Genomic DNA, 23,798 nt, shown 5'->3' on the forward strand with positions numbered 1-23,798 from the left:
GCAGAGACGTGAGCTGCTCAGTGAACACAATGGAGGTGAACGGTACAAAAACTCATCAAATACACAATCCAACAACTCCACAACGCTCTGGTGGACAAGTTGTGAGCTGCACATTCACCACGCTATGAGATAATAACACAACGTTACCACACAGAGTTGTTGTAGAGGGAAATTCATGCTAAACCACTGATGCACGTTGCCTTCAGGGACAGTTTTTCATCAACAGTCTCTGTATTTCCCTCTACAACAACTCTGTGTGGTAACGTTGTGTTATTATCTCATAGCCTGGTGAATGTGCAGCTCACAACTTGTCCACCAGAGCGTTGTGGAGTTGTTGGATTGTGATGATTAAAGGTGATGAACCTACTGCTATGACTATACTATAGGGATTATGGTGAGAGGAGAATTTACAAAAATGTTGAACTATCCCTTTAATATTTACTGTAATAATGAACAGTTACAAAGATTTTAGTCTTCTAGATTGAGTTGCTGTTGATTGGTCAGCTGGAGCGTTGGAGCAACAGCCAATAGGAACGAGTTTGGACTGTGAGTTGTTTGGTTGTTTCAGTTTGAATTCTTCTCTCTGTGAAAACACTGAGACATCTGTCTGAGGGGAGAGAGAGAATAAACATCTGTCTGAGGGGAGAGAGAGAATAAACATCTGTCTGAGGGGAGTGAGAGAATAAACATCTGTCTGAGGGGAGTGAGAGAGTTAAGCCTGGTTTATGCTCGACGCAGTCGCGAGTGCGCGAGGCTCGCGCGCCACAAATGACGTAAACGCGCACCTCGCGACGGCGTCGCGCGCTGGCGCGTCGCGCTGTCGCGCACCTCCAGGATTTTGAAACTTGGCGCGCGCCGCGCGAGTGTCGCTCGGTTCAAAATGGATGAATTTGAGGGAAGACTGGCTGAGCTGGTACGCTCTAGCATTTGTACAACTCGTAATTAAGTTATAAACACCATCAAATGACCCAGAACTCGAGGAACTATGCAAATCCGGTCCCTCCTCTCCTCCATGTGCATCTGTTTACAACAAGCCGGCGAAAAATCAATACATGGAGCGATCGATAACGTTATATAACTACTACACTGATGTTGCAAGGACGGTTGGTTTTCAAATCATGTAGTTAACTATCACAATTACACCGGAGCTTTTTAATTAAGGTAAATAGTAGAGCTATAGGAGAAATCCTGCTTACTTCTTCTCTGTTTTTAGTTGCTTCTGCTACTTCCTATTGTATTTTTTTATCTACCGCCCCCTGTCTTTGCTACGAATATTGCAACGGTGAATGCGGCAAGTATAAACGCCTGTGCGCTCTGCCGAGGTGCGCGCGCCAACTGCCAACGGAGCCAGGCGAAAGTATAACCAAGGCTTAAGATGCTGCTGAGTTGTTTCTCGTCTCTCTGCTGCATCAACAGGCTGTGTGACGGCGCCACCAGGTGGAGACAGAGAGAGTTACACCAGCTTTGTTACAAAGACAGAGTCTGTTTGTTTCTTAGTGTTTTTATACGAGTATCTATCTATCTATCTATCTATCTATCTATCTATCTATCTATCTATCTATCTATCTATCTATCTATCTATCTATCTATCTATCTATCTATCTATCTATCTATCTATCTATCTAAGACAAAAAACAACTAACACCCAAACATTTATTGACTGAAACACAGTGAGAAATGGGCCTCGGTCTGTTTTTACACTTATTTTCCACTGTTTTAGTTTTAGTTGTAGTTGTAGTTGTAGTTGTAGTTGTAGTTGTAGTCTTACTCTTAGTGAACCATAATAACCTGGTGACAGCAGCATTAATCCATTCACCCTAATCACAGAATGAAACGGTCTTTAAGCCGTTTGCTCAGAGAGATTTCAGAGAAGAGACTTGTCACCGGCTGGTTGGTCTTCATCCTGTCTGAGCTGCAGCTGTTCTCTCTGTTGGGGCTAGAGAGCAGATGAGCTGCACATCTGTCCCACCAGATGAGCTGCACATCTGTCCCACCAGATGTGCAGCTCATCTGTCCCACCAGAAGCTCTTACTGTGAATAAAACCAGGCCGTTTGTTTTCCAGATGTGAACGACTGCGCCAGCCAGCCGTGCAGGAACGGAGCGGCCTGCAGAGACCTGGACGGAGACTACAGCTGTGAGTGCAGCTCGCCGTACGTGGGGAAGCAGTGTCAGCTACGTACGTTCACTCCACTCACTCTCTATTCACTTTACTTTTATTTTAATGCATGTGGAGCTGTCTGCTGTTCTCACAACCCTCTTCATCTATTACTGTAACATCCCCGTTAGCATCTGCTCAGCATCCGTTCTCCTTCTAGAGACAATCAGAGAACACACATTCACACTGCACTGCAAAAACTCTACATCTTTCCAAGAATATTTGTCTTATTTCTTGTCAAAATGTCTCATTTCTAGTAGAAACTAATCTCTTTTCACTTAGAATAAGACTCATCACCTAAAAATGAACTTGTTTTTAGATCATTTTCACTTGTTTCAAACTAATTTTCACTTGAAATAAGTAGAAAAATCTGCCAGTGAAAGCAAGTTTTTGTCCTTGTAATGAGGAAGAAAAACTTGCTCCACTATCAGATTTTTCTACTTATTTCAAGTGAAAATCTGCTTGAAAGAAGTAAAAAGTGTCTGAAAACAAGCTGCTTTTTACATGAGGTTTATCTCCCAGGATGCACCTCTCTGCTGGGTAGTTGGTGTAGTTAATGATGTTAATCTCCATGGTAACGCCCTCCCAGGATGCACCTCTCTGCTGGGCATGGAGGGCGGGGCCATCGTGGAGTCCCAGGTCTCGGCCTCGTCGGTTCACTACGGCGTTCTGGGTCTGCAGCGCTGGGGCCCCGAGCTGGCTCGACTCAACAACCAGGGCATCGTCAACGCCTGGACGGCCGCACAACACGACAAGAACCCCTGGATACAGGTACACAACAGACACACAACACAACAACACGACAACACAACACGACAAGAACCCCTGGATACAGGTCAGACACACAACAACAGACACACAACACGACAAGAACCCCTGGATACAGGTACACAACAGACACACAACACGACAACACGACAAGAACCCCTGGATACAGGTCAAACACACAACAGATGGTTTAAAGGGATAGTTCCCTCATTATCTCCCCCCCTCATGTGGACTAAGGGCTGGGAGAAGTTTCAGAGTCCTCCGTGGCTTCTCTGAGTTACAGGGGGTCTCGGCGTAGCAGTGCATGTCCATATGACGGTTGCTAATGGATACCAACTGTCTTTGTAACAAAAAGACACACCAAAAAACATCCAGATACCTCCATGCTGCTCGTATGTAATGTCCCTCTGGTATTGAAGCCCCGAAATGAGAAACTGTCCCGAAAAAAATGTAATAAGTCTATATTTCAAGCTTGTTTGTAGCGGAAGCTTCCAGTGTCTCAGTTCACTGCTCTTCCTGTGACCGGCGGAACAATTTCTCATGTCGGGGCTTCAATACCAGAGGGACATTACATACGAGCAGCATGGAGGTATCTGGATGTTTTTTGGTGTGTCTTTTTGTTACGAAGACAGTTGGTATCCATTTGCAACCGTCATATGGACATGCACTGCTACGCCGAGACCCCCTGTAACTCAGAGAAGCCACGGAGGACTCTGAAACTTCTCCCAGCCCTTAGTCCACATGAGGGGGAGTAGTAGATAATGAGTTAGGGAATTTGAATTTTGGGTGAACTATCCCTTTAAAGAGTTAGAGAGAACAACGTCTGAGGAGTAATTATCGACGTTGTGTTCAGTTGGAGACATAAAACAGTTGCAGAACCAGAGTGAGTCCGTCTGTACTATGGAAAGCTGAAAACACTGTGCAGACGTGTCACGCACCAGTACAGACACACACACCAGTTCATCAACGCAAAAATCCTCAAACTACACAACTTAAAACCCCTGTACAGACGTTTAATTTAGTGTTGATTCTGGCGCCCCCCTGTGGACGAAAGCGGTGGAATGAAGACGTCTGAGTAGATTTGTTTTGGAAACGTTGGAAAGAAGACGGGACTTGCTTCTTTTCTTTTTTCTTATCAGCGTAATGTCTCTATTGGTGTGGTTTGGTCAGTGGTCCGACCCGACCGTGCCTTCCACAGGTCTAGAGTTAGACGACTTATTAGAAACATCTTCACACTGATGAGCTCATCTGCTGTTGTAGGGAACAGAGAAACATCAGCAGAAACCACAGACTTTATCCTATCCAGTTAAAAGCTCTAAGCTCTCTGGGCTTTAACCAACTACAAAACTCTGCAGATTATGTAAAGGGACCTTCTGCATAACTTTCAAGGTTTGTTCATAGACAGAGAAGTGAGACAACCTGAGAGGAAACATGTTCTTTAGACAGAGGAGAGTGAGAACTACGTTAAAACCCTTTTCTATCTCTGGTGTCAAACAGAGGAACAAACTAGATGAGGAGGTTAAAACATCAAGAAACTTGTTGTGGGCTTTTAAAAAAGAAATAGGAAACTCTATTCTAGACAATTATAAACCCAGAGAAAGAGGTTTAAGGTTATTCTGGACTGGCTGCTCTGCTGTTGTATCACTAAGCTAAGAAAGAGAAACTGTGATGAAATGAATGTATTCTGAACGGTAATGTGGTATTGTAGAACTGATGAAGTCTGATTCAACTAACATGTCTGAAATAAATAAATAAATAAAAACCTTGAGGTGGTTTTAATAATAATAATTATGAGTTTTTAGAGTTCATTTATTTAGCACACATTTAACGAAGCCGGTTGGCTCGTACATAAGTTCCACCCCTATAACACATTACAACAAGACACATTTCTATGGCTAACAAATAAACATAGAAAAAAGAGATAAAGTGCAAAGTGATTCAGTAACAAATAGAGACAATAGAGATAAGGTACAAAAAATTCATGAATTTAAATCATAAATGATGTCTCTGATCTGACTCCAGATCAACATGCAGAAGAAGATGCGTCTGACGGGCATCATCACTCAGGGCGCCAGTCGACTGGGCGCCGCCGAGTTCATCAAGGCCTTCAAGGTGGCGAGCAGCTTCGATGGAAACACGTACACGACGTACCGGCTGGACGGCCAGCGACGGGACAAGGTGAGACAAGACACTTAAAGGATCATTACCGTTTTTTTTTACAACCTGGACCTTATTTCTATGATGCACTGCAAAAACTCAAATATCTTACCAATATGAATGAATGAATGAATGAATATTTGTCTTATTTCTAGTCAAAATGTCATTTCTAGACACTTAGACACTTTTTACTTCTTGAAGCAGATTTTCGCTTGAAATAAGTAAACAAATCTGATAATGGAGCAAGTTTTTCTTCCTTATTACAAACACAAAAAACTTGCTTTCACTGGCAGATTTTTCTACTTATTTCAAGTGAAAATTTGTTTGAAACAAGTGAAAATGATCTAAAAACAAGTTCATTTTGGGGGGATGAAATTTTTACAAGAAAAAGGACAAATATTCGTGGAAAGAGTTTTGCAGTGTGTCATCTCTGAGCGCTGCCCGGCTCATTCTGATAATAATCATTCTGCTTCGGCATTCGGCTTTATTTTTATCTCAACTAGCCGGAGCTTTAGTGATGACATCATCCAGGTGAGAGGTCAGTAGGTCAACCTACAGAGATGACATCATCCAGGTCAGAGGTCAGTAGGTCAACCTACAGAGATGACATCATCCAGGTCAGAGGTCAGTAGGTCAACCTACAGACCCCGGATGTTGATAACAGCTAACCCCGGACTCAGAGGGGAATAGCACTAGCCTATCACAACTAAATATTGGTGAAATGAAGGAGTTTCTCTGCAGATAATGTGTTATTTAGACCCTGTAGACTCCATTATACGGATATACGCGCCTCTCGGCTGGAGCTCATTTCATCACAACCACTTGGAATGACACCAAAGTTATCTGGGGGAGGAAATGATCGGAGTTTAGGATAGAAATAAGGTCCAGATTGTAAAAAACGGAAACTACCCTTTAAAACCTCCATCTGAGACTCAGGAACAGGAAGGAAACTGGACTTCACTCAGCTCCGGTTTATCTTGTAGGTTTTTGTCGGCAACGTGGACAACGACGGCACCAAGACCAACCTGTTCGACCCCCCCATCGTGGCGCAGTTCGTCCGCATCGTGCCAGTGGTTTGTCGCAGAGCGTGCACGCTGCGCATGGAGCTGGTGGGATGTGAACTCAACGGTAAACACATGGAAACACAACAACAGCTGCTCTGCTCGTTCTTCTCAGCTTCTCTGTTTCTTCCACCTGGTCTCCGCTGGCGGTGAAACGGTTTTAAACGGTTTTAACTGTTTTTTTGTTTTTTTTTGTGATCAACTTTTTATTTCTTCATTTATTACTTCATTTGCTTTGGTGCAAAAGCCACCAAACAGTGCATACAAATCATTATTATAAACATACACACAGCAAAACAACAGCCAACAACCACTCATACAGAACACGACAGGGACACAAAATAATAAAGATAAAAACCAACAAACAGAGAGCAGCAAGGGAAAGCTTTGAGGGTCGAGGTCATAGAGGTAAGAAGGGTAATCATGTACATGTAGAGGTAAGAAGGGTAATCATGTACATGTAGAGGTAAGAAGGGTAATCATGTACATGTAGACTCTACATGTACATGATTACCCTTCTTACCTGTAGAGGTAAGAAGGGTAATCGTGTACATGTAGAGGTAAGAAGGGTAATCGTGTACATGTAGAGGTAAGAAGGGTAATCGTGTACATGTAGAGGTAAGAAGGGTAATCGTGTACATGTAGAGGTAAGAAGGGTAATCGTGTACATGTAGAGGTAAGAAGGGTAATCGTGTACATGTAGGCTACATATCCTCAATTCTCCATGATAATATTATCTTGACTGTGGAACCAAAAGTGTTTTGATCATTTCTCTTCCCTTTTCTAACACCGCTACATTCATCTGTTTGGCACCGTGTATTCTTGCAACTGAAATCTGCGTTAACCGTTGACGCTGTGGGAATCCTCCTAATCGGGTTAAAATGAAGGGTGAGGTTGACTCTTGTCTTTTCTTTGGGCGTATTCTCATTTTGTTACTTTCCTCTTTTCTTTCTGGCTCTTTCCACTTCTGCTGCTTTCCCTTCCTTCCTTCCTCCCTCGGTCTTTCCATCTGCTTCCAATCACAGTTTATTCGAACACGGCAGGTTGCTCGGAGCCTCTGGGGATGAAGTCTCGCCTCGTCTCCGACGGACAGCTCTCGGCCTCCAGCTCCTTCCGCACATGGGGCATCGACACGTTCACGTGGCATCCGCAGTTCGCCCGACTGGACAAGCAGGGCAAGACCAACGCCTGGTCGCCGGCCCACAACAACCGCTCCGAGTGGATCCAGGTGAGCCGGACTTCATCCACACCGGAGAAACGTCCTGACGGCTGCAGACGATCTGCACTGCAGCTCAGTGGTGTAGTCTAATGCTTTGTAGTGGGTAAACTACTGTTACCTAGCAACCAGTGGTGTAGTCTAATGTTATTCTGCTTTCTAGGTGGTAAACTGTTCATACTTGTATCACATAGACGCTGCTTCTCTAACTGTTTTATATCAAGGACCCAAAACTGACACAAATTAGACCACGGACCCCCATTGGACAAAACACCAGAAATACACAAACAAAAAGTCAAAAAAAAAAGTTTCAGATTTTTTAGAAAAAAGTGTTAAAAAAAAAAAAAAAGAAAAAGTAAAAAGTTTTTTAAAAAGTTGAGAAAAAACTGGTAAAATTTCTCAAAATAATTCTAGAAAAAGCGGAAAAGTGGTAAGATTTCACAAAAAATTGTAGAAAAATGTGGTACAATTTCTCTCTCAAAAAGGGGAAAACAATAATGCAAAACGGTGTAAAATTTCTAAAAAAAAAAAAAGATTTAAAAATTCTAGTAAAAAGTGGTAAAATATCCAGAAAAAGTAGTGGACCCCCTTGAACCCTGTCAACACTCCCACTTTGAGAACCATTGACATTTACTTTAGTTAGATAGTTTTGTTGTACTGGCTGTACTGAAGTATTTATGCATTTTCAGTGAGTAAACCTGAGTATCACATATGAACTCTGCTCCTTGTCCAGGTCGACCTGGAGAAGACAAAACGCCTCACGGGCATCGTCACTCAGGGGGCGAAGGACTTCGGGGTGGTGCAGTTTGTGTCGGTGTTTAAAGTCTTCTACAGTAACGATGAAGAGTCGTGGAGCGCGGTGAAGGACGAGGACAGCGGCAACGATAAGGTCAGACATTCAGACATCCAGACATCCAGACATCCAGACATCCAGACATTCAGACATTCAGACATCCAGACATCCAGACATCCAGACATCCAGACATCCAGACATCCAGACTTCTAGACTTCCAGACATCTAGACTTCTAGACATCCAGACTTCTAGACATCCAGACATCTAGACTTCCAGATTCAGACATCCAGACATCCAGACATCCAGACTTCCAGACATCCAGACACCCAGACTTCCAAACATCCAGACTTCTAGACTTCCAGACATCTAGACTTCTAGACATCCAGACTTCTAGACATCCAGACATCTAGACTTCTAGACATCCAGACTTCTAGACTTCCAGACATCTAGACTTCTAGACATCCAGACTTCCAAACATCCAGACACCCAGACTTCCAAACATCCAGACATCTAGACTTCCAGACATCTAGACTTCTAGACATCCAGACTTCTAGACATCCAGACATCTAGACTTCTAGACATCCAGACTTCCAGACATCCAGACATCTAGACTTCCAGACATCTAGACTTCTAGACATCCAGACTTCCAAACATCCAGACACCCAGACTTCCAAACATCCAGACTTCTAGACTTCCAGACATCTAGACTTCTAGACATCCAGACTTCTAGACATCCAGAAATCTAGACTTCTAGACATCCAGACTTCCAGACATCCAGACATCCAGACTTCCAGACATCTAGACTTCTAGACATCCAGACTTCCAAACATCCAGACACCCAGACTTCCAGACATCCAGACATCTAGACATCTAGACATCCAGACACTCAGACATCCAGACATCCAGACATCCAGACATCCAGACATCCAGACATCCAGACACCCAGACATCCAGACTTCTAGACTTCCAAACATCCAGACATCCAGACATCTAGACATCCAGACACCCAGACATTCAGACATCCAGACATCCAGACATTCAGACATCCAGACTTCTAGACATCCAGACATCCAGACATCCAGACTTCCAGACTTCTAGACTTCCAGACATCCAGACATCCAGACTTCTAGACTTCCAGACATCCAGACATCCAGACTTCCAGACATCCAGACATTCAGACATCCAGACTTCTAGACTTCCAGACATCCAGACATCCAGACATCCAGACTTCTAGACTTCCAGACATCCAGACATCCAGACTTCTAGACATCCAGACACCCAGACATTCAGACATCCAGACATCCAGACATTCAGACATCCAGACTTCTAGACATCCAGACATCCAGACATCCAGACATCCAGACATCCAGACTTCCAGACTTCTAGACTTCCAGACATCCAGACATCCAGACTTCTAGACATCCAGACACCCAGACATTCAGACATCCAGACATCCAGACATTCAGACATCCAGACTTCTAGACATCCAGACATCCAGACATCCAGACTTCCAGACATCCAGACATCCAGACTTCTAGACTTCTAGACATCCAGACATCCAGACATCCAGACTTCTAGACTTCCAGACATCCAGACATCCAGACATCCAGACATCCAGACATCCAGACACCCAGACATCCAGACATCCAGACATCCAGACATCCAGACACCCAGACATCCAGACATCCAGACTTCTAGACATCCAGACATCCAGACTTCTAGACATCCAGACATCCAGACATCCAGACATCCAGACTTCTAGACATCCAGACATCCAGACATCCAGACATCCAGACTTCTAGACATCCAGACATCCAGACATCCAGACTTCTAGACTTCCAGACATCCAGACATCCAGACATCCAGACATCCAGACACCCAGACATCCAGACACCCAGACATCCAGACATCCAGACATCCAGACATCCAGACATCCAGACTTCTAGACATCCAGACTTCTAGACATCCAGACTTCTAGACATCCAGACATCCAGACTTCTAGACATCCAGACATCCAGACATCCAGACTTCTAGACTTCCAGACATCCAGACATCCAGACATCCAGACATCCAGACATCCAGACATCCAGACATCCAGACTTCTAGACATCCAGACATCCAGACATCCAGACTTCTAGACATCCAGACATTCAGACATTCAGACATTCAGACTTCTAGACATCCAGACATCCAGACATCCAGACTTCTAGACATCCAGACATTCAGACAATCAGACATTCAGACTTCTAGACATCCAGACATCCAGACATCCAGACTTCTAGACATCCAGACATCCAGACATCCAGACATCCAGACATCCAGACATCCAGACATCCAGACATTCAGACATCCAGACTTCTAGACATCCAGACATCCAGACATCCAGACATCCAGACATCCAGACTTCCAGACATCCAGACATTCAGACATTCAGACATCCAGACATCCAGACATCCAGACATCCAGACATCCAGACATCCAGACATTCAGACATCCAGACTTCCAGACATCCAGACATCCAGACTTCCAGACTTCCAGACATCCAGACATCCAGACATCCAGACATCCAGACATCCAGACATCCAGACATCCAGACATCCAGACATCCAGACATTCAGACATTCAGACATCCAGACATCCAGACATCCAGACATCCAGACATCCAGACATCCAGACATCCAGACATTCAGACATCCAGACATCCAGACATCCAGACATCCAGACATCCAGACTTCCAGACTTCCAGACATCCAGACATCCAGACATCCAGACATCCAGACATCCAGACATTCAGACATCCAGACATCCAGACATTCAGACATCCAGACTTCTAGACATCCAGACATCCAGACTTCTAGACTTCCAGACATCCAGACATCCAGACATCCAGACATCCAGACATCCAGACATTCAGACATCCAGACTTCTAGACATCCAGACATCCAGACTTCTAGACATCCAGACATCCAGACATCCAGACTTCTAGACATCCAGACATCCAGACATCCAGACTTCTAGACTTCCAGACATCCAGACACCCAGACATCCAGACATCCAGACTTCTAGACATCCAGACTTCCAGACATCCAGACATCCAGACACCCAGACATCCAGACATCCAGACATCCAGACTTCTAGACATCCAGACATCCAGACTTCTAGACATCCAGACTTCCAAACATCCAGACTTCTAGACTTCCAGACATCCAGACATCCAGACATCCAGACATTCAGACATCCAGACATCCAGACTTCTAGACATCCAGACATCCAGACTTCTAGACTTCCAGACATCCAGACATCCAGACATCCAGACATCCAGACATCCAGACATTCAGACATCCAGACTTCTAGACATCCAGACATCCAGACTTCTAGACATCCAGACATCCAGACATCCAGACTTCTAGACATCCAGACATCCAGACATCCAGACTTCTAGACTTCCAGACATCCAGACACCCAGACATCCAGACACCCAGACATCCAGACATCCAGACACCCAGACACCCAGACATCCAGACATCCAGACATCCAGACTTCTAGACTTCCAGACATCCAGACATCCAGACATCCAGACATCCAGACTTCTAGACACCCAGACACCCAGACACCCAGACATCCAGACATCCAGACTTCCAGACATCCAGACATCCAGACATCCAGACATCCAGACATCCAGACTTCTAGACACCCAGACTTCTAGACATCCAGACATCCAGACATCCAGACTTCTAGACATCCAGACATCCAGACATCCAGACTTCTAGACATCCAGACATCCAGACATCCAGACATCCAGACTTCTAGACACCCAGACTTCTAGACATCCAGACATCCAGACATCCAGACTTCTAGACACCCAGACACCCAGACACCCAGACATCCAGACATCCAGACTTCCAGACATCCAGACATCCAGACATCCAGACATCCAGACTTCTAGACACCCAGACATCCAGACATCCAGACATCCAGACATCCAGACATCCAGACATCCAGACTTCTAGACATCCAGACTTCCAAACATCCAGACATCCAGACATCCAGACATCCAGACATCCAGACATCCAGACTTCTAGACTTCCAGACATCCAGACATCCAGACATCCAGACATCCAGACATCCAGACATCCAGACATCCAGACTTCTAGACATCCAGACATCCAGACATCCAGACTTCTAGACATCCAGACATCCAGACACCCAGACATCCAGACTTCTAGACACCCAGACTTCTAGACATCCAGACATCCAGACATCCAGACATCCAGACTTCTAGACATCCAGACTTCCAAACATCCAGACATCCAGACATCCAGACATCCAGACATCCAGACATCCAGACTTCTAGACTTCCAGACATCCAGACATCCAGACATCCAGACATCCAGACATCCAGACATCCAGACATCCAGACACTCAGACATTCAGACATCCAGACATCCAGACATCCAGACATCCAGACATCCAGACATCCAGACTTCTAGACTTCCAGACATCCAGACATCCAGACATCCAGACATCCAGACATCCAGACATCCAGACATCCAGACTTCCAGACATCCAGACATCCAGACATCCAGACATCCAGACATCCAGACATCCAGACTTCCAGACATCCAGACATCCAGACATCCAGACATCCAGACACTCAGACATTCAGACATCCAGACATCCAGACATCCAGACATCCAGACACTCAGACATCCAGACATCCAGACTTCCAGACATCCAGACTTCTAGACTTCCAGACATCTAGACATCCAGACTTCTAGACATCCAGACATCTAGACATCCAGACTTCTAGACTTCCAGACATCCAGACATCCAGACATCCAGACTTCCAGACATCCAGACATCCAGACATCCAGACTTCCAGACATCCAGACATCCAGACATCCAGACATCCAGACTTCCAGACATCCAGACATCCAGACATCCAGACATCCAGACATCCAGACATCCAGACATCCAGACATCCAGACTTCTAGACACCCAGACATCCAGACATCCAGACATCCAGACATCCAGACATCCAGACATCCAGACTTCTAGACTTCCAGACATCCAGACATCCAGACATCCAGACATCCAGACTTCCAGACATCCAGACATCCAGACATCCAGACATCCAGACATCCAGACATCCAGACATCCAGACATCCAGACTTCCAGACATCCAGACATCCAGACATCCAGACATCCAGACATCCAGACATCCAGACTTCTAGACTTCCAGACATCCAGACATCCAGACATCCAGACATCCAGACTTCTAGACTTCCAGACATCCAGACATCCAGACATCCAGACATCCAGACATTCAGACATCCAGACATCCAGACTTCCAGACATCCAGACATCCAGACATCCAGACATCCAGACATCCAGACTTCTAGACTTCCAGACATCCAGACATCCAGACATCCAGACATCCAGACATCCAGACTTCTAGACATCCAGACATCCAGACTTCTAGACATTCAGACATCCAGACATCCAGACTTCCAGACTTCCAGACATCCAGACATCCAGACATCCAGACATCCAGACTTCTAGACATCCAGACATCCAGACATCCAGACTTCTAGACATCCAGACTTCCAAACATCCAGACTTCTAGACATCCAGACTTCCAAACATCCAGACTTCTAGACTTCCAGACATCCAGACTTCTAGACTTCCAGACATCCAGACATCCAGACATCCAGACATTCAGACATCCAGACATCCAGACATTCAGACATCCAGACATCCAGACTTCCAGACATCCAGACATCCAGACATCCAGACATCCAGACTTCTAGACTTCTAGACATCCAGACTTCCAGACATCCAGACATCCAGACATCCAGACATCCAGACATCCAGACTTCTAGACTTCCAGACATCCAGACACCCAGACATCCAGACATCTAGACTTCCAGACATCCAGACTTCTAGACTTCCAGACATCCAGACATCCAGACACCCAGACATCCAGACATCCAGACTTCTAGACATCCAGACATCCAGACATCCAGACATCCAGACTTCTAGACATCCAGACTTCCAAACATCCAGACTTCTAGACTTCCAGACATCCAGACTTCTAGACATCCAGACATCCAGACATCCAGACATCCAGACATCCAGACTTCTAGACATCCAGACATCCAGACTTCCAAACATCCAGACTTCTAGACTTCCAGACATCCAGACTTCTAGACATCCAGACTTCCAGACATCCAGACATCCAGACATCCAGACATCCAGACATCCAGACATCTAGACTTCCAGACATCCAGACTTCTAGACTTCCAGACATCCAGACATCCAGACATTCAGACATCCAGACTTCCAGACATCTAGACATCCAGACTTCCAGACATCCAGACTTCCAGACATCTAGACATCCAGACATCCAGACATCCAGACATCCAGACATCCAGACATCTAGACTTCCAGACATCCAGACTTCTAGACTTCCAGACATCCAGACATCCAGACATTCAGACATCCAGACTTCCAGACATCTAGACATCCAGACTTCCAGACATCCAGACTTCCAGACATCTAGACATCCAGACATCCAGACATCCAGACATCCAGACATCCAGACATCCAGACATCTAGACATCCAGACATCCAGACATCCAGACATCCAGACATCCAGACATCCAGACATCCAGACTTCTAGACTTCCAGACATCCAGACTTCTAGACATCCAGACATCCAGACATTCAGACATCCAGACTTCTAGACATCCAGACTTCCAAACATCCAGACTTCTAGACTTCCAAACATCCAGACACCCAGACTTCCAGACATCCAGACATCCAGACATCCAGACTTCCAAACATCCAGACACCCAGACTTCCAGACATCCAGACTTCTAGACATCCAGACTTCCAAACATCCAGACTTCTAGACATCCAGACATTCAGACATCCAGACATCCAGACTTCCAGACATCCAGACATCCAGACATCCAGACATCCAGACTTCTAGACTTCCAGACATCCAGACTTCCAGACATCCAGACTTCCAGACATCCAGACATCCAGACATCCAGACATCCAGACATCCAGACATCCAGACTTCTAGACTTCTAGACATCCAGACTTCCAGACATCCAGACATCCAGACATCCAGACATCCAGACATCCAGACTTCTAGACTTCCAGACATCCAGACACCCAGACATCCAGACATCTAGACTTCCAGACATCCAGACTTCTAGACTTCCAGACATCCAGACATCCAGACACCCAGACATCCAGACATCCAGACTTCTAGACATCCAGACATCCAGACATCCAGACATCCAGACTTCTAGACATCCAGACTTCCAAACATCCAGACTTCTAGACTTCCAGACATCCAGACTTCTAGACATCCAGACATCCAGACATCCAGACATCCAGACATCCAGACTTCTAGACATCCAGACATCCAGACTTCCAAACATCCAGACTTCTAGACTTCCAGACATCCAGACTTCTAGACATCCAGACTTCCAGACATCCAGACATCCAGACATCCAGACATCCAGACATCCAGACATCTAGACTTCCAGACATCCAGACTTCTAGACTTCCAGACATCCAGACATCCAGACATTCAGACATCCAGACTTCCAGACATCTAGACATCCAGACTTCCAGACATCCAGACTTCCAGACATCTAGACATCCAGACATCCAGACATCCAGACATCCAGACATCCAGACATCTAGACTTCCAGACATCCAGACTTCTAGACTTCCAGACATCCAGACATCCAGACATTCAGACATCCAGACTTCCAGACATCTAGACATCCAGACTTCCAGACATCCAGACTTCCAGACATCTAGACATCCAGACATCCAGACATCCAGACATCCAGACATCCAGACATCCAGACATCTAGACATCCAGACATCCAGACATCCAGACATCCAGACATCCAGACTTCTAGACTTCCAGACATCCAGACTTCTAGACATCCAGACATCCAGACATCCAGACATCCAGACATCCAGACATCTAGACATCCAGACATCCAGACTTCCAGACATCTAGACATCCAGACATCCAGACATCCAGACATCCAGACATCCAGACATCCAGACATCCAGACTTCCAGACATCTAGACATCCAGACATCCAGACATCCAGACATCCAGACATCCAGACTTCTAGACTTCCAGACATCCAGACTTCTAGACATCCAGACATCCAGACATTCAGACATCCAGACTTCTAGACATCCAGACTTCCAAACATCCAGACTTCTAGACTTCCAAACATCCAGACACCCAGACTTCCAGACATCCAGACATCCAGACATCCAGACATCCAGACTTCCAAACATCCAGACACCCAGACTTCCAGACATCCAGACTTCTAGACATCCAGACTTCCAAACATCCAGACTTCTAGACTTCCAGACATCCAGACTTCTAGACATCCAGACTTCTAGACTTCCAGACTTCTAGACATCCAGACATCCAGACATCTAGACTTCCAGACTTCTAGACATCCAGACATCCAGACATCCAGACATCCAGACTTCCAGACTTCCAGACTTCTAGACTTCCAGACTTCTAGACATCCAGACTTCTAGACATCCAAACATCCAGACACCCAGACTTCCAGACATCCAGACTTCTAGACATCCAGACTTCCAGACATCCAGACTTCTAGACATCCAGACTTCCAAACATCCAGACACCCAGACTTCCAGACATCCAGACTTCTAGACATCCAGACTTCTAGACTTCCAGACATCCAGACTTCTAGACATCCAGACTTCCAGACATCCAGTCTTCCAGACATCCAGACATCCAGACTTCCAAACATCCAGACACCCAGACTTCCAGACATCCAGACTTCTAGACATCCAGACTTCTAGACTTCCAGACTTCTAGACATCCAGACATCCAGACATCCAGACATCCAGACTTCCAGACTTCCAGACTTCTAGACTTCCAGACTTCTAGACATCCAGACTTCTAGACATCCAGACTTCCAGACATCCAGACTTCCAGACATCCAGACATCCAGACTTCCAAACATCCAGACACCCAGACTTCCAGACATCCAGACTTCTAGACATCCAGACTTCCAAACATCCAGACTTCTAGACTTCCAGACATCCAGACTTCTAGACATCCAGACTTCCAGACATCCAGACTTCTAGACATCCAGACTTCCAAACATCCAGACTTCTAGACTTCCAGACATCCAGACTTCTAGACATCCAGACTTCCAGACATCCAGACTTCCAGACATCCAGACTTCCAGACTTCGTCCTTCAGCTGCAGCAGCCGGAACCAAACCAGAAACAACCTGTAAAAGCGGCAGCTGCTCCACATAATGACGCTGCCTGAGGCTCTGAACCACGCTATGAGATAATAACGTAACATTATGTAACATTATGTAACATTACGACCAGTGGCGTGCACAGGGGGGGGGGCAGGGGGGGCGGTCGCCCCCCCTCGTGGCCCAATTGTTGAAAAACGCGTGCTAAAGTACCCCCTGGGAGCCAAAACGCGCGTTAAAGTGCCCTCTTGGAAGCCAAAACACGTGCTAAAGTGTCCTCATGGGGGCCAAAACGTGTGCTAAAGTGCCCTCTAGGAGCTGAAACGCGTGCTTAAGTGCCCTCTTGGGAGCCAAAACGCATGCTTAAGTGCCCTCTAGGAGCCAAAACGTGTGCTAAAGTGCCCTCATGGTAGCCAAAACGTGTACTAAAGTGCCCTCTAGGAGCCAAAACACATGTTAAAGTGCCCTCTTGGGAGCCAAAACACGTGTTAAAACAGGCCACATCGACGTTTTTTTAGTCTTAAGGTATCGATATTAAAACAGGCCAAATTGATGTTAAAAAAGGCCAAAATTTTTTCGCCGCCGACCTGTGGTCGCCGCCCAAACGCACCATGTCGCTACAGTCTCACTCTTGTCATTTTCTGAAACTTGGCAGCCCTGAAAGTGCCCTCTAGGAGCCACATCTAGGAGCCAAAACATGTGCTAAAGTGGCCTCTTGGGAGCTAAAACACGTGTTAAAGTGCCCTCAGGGAAGCCAAGACGCGTGCTAAAGTGCCCTCTTCAGTGGCGAGGACGCGCTATTATGTGCCCTTTTTTTTCCTTTTCGCCCCTGCCCTTCAAAAAGTCTGTGCACGCCACTGATTACGACACATGAAGCAAATACTCTGAACTACTTTCTCTTCTGAAATCCCTCCGCCCAGCAGCAGCCGTGTCTGGAATGTAGTTCCGGCTGCATTTCCCTCTAAAACAACTCTGTGTGGTAACGTTGTGTTATTATCTCATGGCGTGGTGAATGTGCAGCTCACAACTTGTCCACCAGAGCGTTGTGGAGTTGTTGGATTGTGTATTTGATGAGTTTTTGCACCGTTCACCTCCATTGTGTTCACTGAGCAGCTCACGTCTCTGCCCCGCCCATCTCAAAACAACATGCACCGATAATTAAAGGTGGTGAACCTACTGCTGTGACTATAGGGGTTATGGTGAGAGGAGAACCTGACTAAATGTTGAACTGTCCCTTTAAAAGTTAAATAAAGGAGTAGTGGAAATTACAGAAATACATTTTGACGCATTGTTCTTTTTATATTTTAAGTTTATTTATATAAAGTAACGATATAAAACTGAAGCACTGGATTGAATCAGTTGGTATCAATAAAACCACTGCATGTTATTCTGACCAATTAACCACAACTACAACTCTTGTGCTCAGCTTTTCCAGGGAAACGTGGACAACAACACCCACAAGAAGAATCTGTTTGAGCCGCCGTTCTACGCCCGCTTCGTCCGCGTCGTCCCGTGGGAGTGGCATGAGCGCGTGGCGCTGCGCATGGAGCTGCTCGGCTGCGACGACTAGAAACTCTGCTTCTCCTCCGAGGACAGAGCTTCAGACAGTCTGGTTCATCTGGAGGTCGTGTTGCTGAATAGTTTGGACTTAACACTCGTAGCACTTTGGGACTAGAGACGTTTTGATGTTAATACCGTTGTTGGACATGTCAGAGCTGATGGAGAGTCCTCTGTTAGATATCCATGCTTTTAGTTTTAGTCTAGACAGAATTTGCACAAGTTCGTTCTTGGCCTGTATTGTTTGTTCTTTCTGATCTAAATTGGTTGATTGATTGATTGGTTGGTTGGTTGATTGATTGATTGATTGGTTGGTTGGTTGGTTGGTTGGTTGGTTGGTTGGTTGGTTGGTTGGTTGGTTGATTGATTGGTTGATGGTCTTGTTCCTCTGCTTTCTACGTCTGCAGCACCACATTAGGGAAGAACTGTGCTCGTCTTTATAGTTTAAACAGAGGACACAACTCACTACATCTCTATTCAGCTGCTGTTTTGTTACTCAAGCACAAACAAGTCTAGTGACGCAGGACCAGTGCAATAAATCGTGCAATATACCGGAAGAGAGGATATGTACAAGAGAGGAAAATTAAGATTTTCACATCTGAACAAATGGTGTCGATCAAGTGAGAGAAAAACAAACCGTGGGGCTTTTTTTTTTCATGTGATGTCTGTTTTTTACCCATTTAACAGGTTTTTCTGCTTCATTCTTACATATAATTTAATTCTTTTTACAACACGTGTGAAATGTGTAGAAAATAAACATTGTTTTACATTTTTTAATCATTGTTGTTCTTGTACTGAGATCATGTATTAAATGTGGAAAGAAATCTGTGTGTTTATTGTCACTGGGAGGTCGGGCAACGTCCAGAAAGGAAGACGCCTGTTAGAAAGTTCTGTTAGAAAGCTGTTAGAAAGTTCTGTTAGAAAGTTCTGTTAGAAAGCTGTTAGAAAGTTCTGTTAGAAAGCTGTTAGAAAGTTCTGTTAGAAAGCTGTTAGAAAGCTGTTAGAAAGTTCTGTTAGAAAACTGTTAGAAAGCTGTTAGAAAGTTCTGTTAGAAAACTGTTAGAAAGCTGTTAGAAAGTTCTGTTAGTTCTGTTAGAAAACTGTTAGAAAGTTCTGTTAGAAAGCTGTTAGAAAGTTCTGTTAGAAAACTGTTAGAAAGCTGTTAGAAAGTTCTGTTAGAAAACTGTTAGAAAGCTGTTAGAAAGTTCTGTTAGAAAGCTGTTAGAAAGTTCTGTTAGTTCTGTTAGAAAACTGTTAGAAAGTTCTGTTAGAAAGCTGTTAGAAAGTTCTGTTAGAAAACTGTTAGAAAGCTGTTAGAAAGTTCTGTTAGAAAACTGTTAGAAAGTTCTGTTAGAAAGCTGTTAGAAAGTTCTGTTAGAAAGCTGTTAGAAAGTTCTGTTAGAAAGCTGTTAGAAAGCTGTTAGAAAGTTCTGTTAGAAAACTGTTAGAAAGCTGTTAGAAAGCTGTTAGAAAGTTCTGTTAGAAAACTGTTAGAAAGCTGTTAGAAAGTTCTGTTAGAAAACTGTTAGAAAGCTGTTAGAAAGCTGTTAGAAAGTTCTGTTAGAAAACTGTTAGAAAGCTGTTAGAAAGTTCTGTTAGAAAACTGTTAGAAAGCTGTTAGAAAGTTCTGTTAGAAAGTTCTGTTAGAAAACTGTTAGAAAGCTGTTAGAAAGCTGTTAGAAAGTTCTGTTAGAAAACTGTTAGAAAACTGTTAGAAAGCTGTTAGAAAGTTCTGTTAGAAAGTTCTGTTAGAAAGCTCTGTTAGAAAACTGTTAGAAAGTTCTGTTAGAAAGTTCTGTTAGAAAACTGTTAGAAAGTTCTGTTAGAAAGCTGTTAGAAAGTTCTGTTAGAAAGCTGTTAGAAAGTTCTGTTAGAAAGCTCTGTTAGAAAGTTCTGTTAGAAAGCTGTTAGAAAGCTGTTAGAAAGTTCTGTTAGAAAGCTGTTAGAAAGCTGTTAGAAAGTTCTGTTAGAAAGCTGTTACAAAGTTCTGTTAGAAAGCTATTACAAAGTTCTGTTAGAAAGCTGTTAGAAAGTTCTGTTAGAAAGCTGTTAGAAAGCTCTGTTAGAAAGCTGTTAGAAAGTTCTGTTAGAAAGTTCTGTTAGAAAGCTGTTACAAAGTTCTGTTCGAAAGCTGTTAGAAAGCTGTTAGAAAGCTGTTAGAAAGTTCTGTTAGAAAGCTGTTAGAAAGTTCTGTTAGAAAGCTGTTAGAAAGTTCTGTTAGAAAGCTGTTAGAAAGTTCTGTTAGAAAGCTGTTAGAAAGCTGTTAGAAAGTTCTGTTAGAAAGCTGTTAGAAAGTTCTGTTAGAAAGCTGTTAGAAAGTTCTGTTAGAAAGCTGTTAGAAAGTTCTGTTAGAAAGTTCTGTTAGAAAGCTGTTAGAAAGTTCTGTTAGAAAGTTCTGTTAGAAAGCTGTTAGAAAGTTCTGTTAGAAAGCTGTTAGAAAGCTGTTAGAAAGTTCTGTTAGAAAGCTGTTAGAAAGTTCTGTTAGAAAGCTGTTAGAAAGTTCTGTTAGAAAGCTGTTAGAAAGCTGTTAGAAAGCTGTGAACTTTTAAGATTCCTACCAGACCAACCATACGAGCTACATTTTTGCAACTTTGCAAACCAAGATGTCGCCCCAATACTTTAGAAACTTTTCTACATTTAAACTCATTACAAATTATGAAGTGACAGTCCATCACTCACACAAACTTTTCTTCTCCCACAATTTTTGCTCAGTTGACACCAAACTTGCTGCAACTGCATCTTCAGACCGTCCTCCACTAAGTTACCACTCGGATTATTGATATTTGAAAAATTTAGCCGACAGTCCATGAAAACGTTTAACTGTAAACATGTAAAATCCAATTCTTGATAAATACATTTTCAATCTTCCTCCAAAGAAATTGACAGAATTCTGGATTCATGGTTGATGAAGTTTGGCAAATATCAGAATTTTATTTCAAAAACTGAATTTCTGAAAACATTTTAAGTTCTGCTCTCATGTGATCAACTGGAGTCAATGTAAGAGTGGTAAAAGTTGAAGTAGATAAGTAAAGTATAAAGTTGAAGTTTGAAGAGTGGCATTTGTAAACATCATATTTTCTCTTCTGAAGCAAAACACTGTTAAAAACAAATCACCAACATTTACTCGCTGTCACGATGTAATTTGTGGATTATCAGAGTTTAGTCTTGATAACAGAATTTTGGATATTTTGACATTTTTTGAAATCTGCCTAGTAATGCCATTTGAGTCCAAGATAGCCTTTCTACTAGCTACTGGAAAGCTACAGGCTGTCTCCAAACAATGCAACACCTACTGTGAAAAACTCCATGTTAACTGGCATGATCAGAAACCATTCTATTTCTGGTCTCCCCAAAGTGAACAGATAGATAGAGAAGACCGTTGGCCACAGCAAGTGGGGCTTTGGAGATAGAAAGACTATCTTGGACTCAAATGGAAGCTTATGAATTAACCCTCATAGCTCCCTAAGAAAAAGTTACGTTAAGCTTCTTAAGGAAGTTTTCTATATACATGTTAAGCATAGATATTCTACATAAAGTGCTGAAAAATAATAATTTTCATGAGAATTTGTCAGGCGAACAGTACTTTTTTTTGGTCTTTTTTGGGATGTTGAGGGTGATATCTTAAAATCCAGTTGCAACAAACCCCAGAATCTTTTTTTCCTGCCTCCCCCTATGTGTCAAGATACTCTCTGCCAAATGTTATGCTAGTTGTATGACTATTTATGCCATTGTAGTACCTAGTTTAGTTTTAGTTTAATAAGTTTATTTGTATCAGGGACAATGTACAAAATAACATTAGTCTCGAGATGAGAAGAGATGCCTTGTACCGGATTTATCTCACTAGCTACTTTCCATCCATAGTCCCTGGGCAGGTAAGTAAAAACAATAGAAAGGTAAGAATTATCAATTTACATAGCGTTCTAAACATCCATACCTAAATATTTGTATTTACATCATTTTGATGAAGATCAGAAAAATGGGCTAAATAACTAATCTTACATCTCACCCCAAAAATAAATTCTGGACTCAAAATAACTCGCTGGAAAGGATGGATCCGACATAGAGTTGTCTTTTATTTCCTTTAACCAGAAAGCAAACAAAGTTCAACCCGAGCCACTTACAGATACAAAGTTTGAAAAGAAAAGTAACAAAGTATCAGGCTGCATGCAAAGCACACCCCAAGACATACATCTAGGAGTAGTTAAGTGACTGACTCCTTACCAAAAGTTGAAGGCTTATATAGGCCTAGGTCTATTCTCAAGTCGATTCACCAGACTGTTCTCTGAGGGTCCCAATTCCCCTCGTCCCCATCCCCACTGCCATAACTCTATCAGATGGGAGACGTGGAAAAGGCGATGGCAACCGCCTTCACAGACCCTGCATAATAATGTGAACCTGCTTGCTAGTTGACCTCTGATCTACCCCTCTCTCTCTCTGGCTGCACATAAACAGTTGGCTGATCTTTAAGTCACAAAACATACTCCTTTCAATTAGATATACAGAACAAAACATTATATAATCATTTGTGATCATTTAAGATGATCAACATTAAATCTTAAACTAATAGATACATAATGAGTATATGTCTTTTTTAATAGTAGCATAATATTGTCTTTCAGCATTAACCTATTACAAACTTTCATGTCATCTATGATGAAAAATACCACAACATTCCCCCCTGTGTGACTGGCCAAGTCACAAACAATCCCAATTGATGAATTCAACATGTCAACCTACATGTAGTCATGGATTCCACCCTTAACTAAATCGGGACAGAAGGAAGTCCAACATAAATCA

The 23,798-nt window shown here is 43.7% G+C and overlaps 1 protein-coding gene across 2 annotated transcripts in view; it reads left to right on the forward strand.

Moving 5' to 3' along the window:
• Nucleotides 1-19,825, forward strand: part of LOC146989357 (lactadherin-like) — a 39,717-nt gene extending 19,892 nt beyond the window's left edge. Inside the window, exons 4-10 of one of the 2 annotated variants that reach the window (XM_085804626.1) lie at nt 2,064-2,177; nt 2,746-2,927; nt 4,947-5,102; nt 6,065-6,209; nt 7,186-7,370; nt 8,092-8,247; nt 18,871-19,825. In XM_085804626.1, coding sequence (XP_085660752.1) covers nt 2,064-2,177; nt 2,746-2,927; nt 4,947-5,102; nt 6,065-6,209; nt 7,186-7,370; nt 8,092-8,247; nt 18,871-19,014 — 1,082 coding nt within the window. In that variant the 3' untranslated portion in view covers nt 19,015-19,825. Of the gene's footprint in view, nt 1-2,063; nt 2,178-2,745; nt 2,928-4,946; nt 5,103-6,064; nt 6,210-7,167; nt 7,371-8,091; nt 8,248-18,870 lie in introns of both variants that reach the window. The other variant, XM_085804621.1, reaches the window with a different exon arrangement.
• Nucleotides 19,826-23,798: the final 3,973 nt, after the last annotated feature.

Source organism: Trachurus japonicus, chromosome 3 (genome assembly GCF_045865225.1).
Source record: "Trachurus japonicus isolate A0001 chromosome 3, Traja_1.0".
NCBI classification, from domain to species: domain Eukaryota; kingdom Metazoa; phylum Chordata; class Actinopteri; order Carangiformes; family Carangidae; genus Trachurus; species Trachurus japonicus.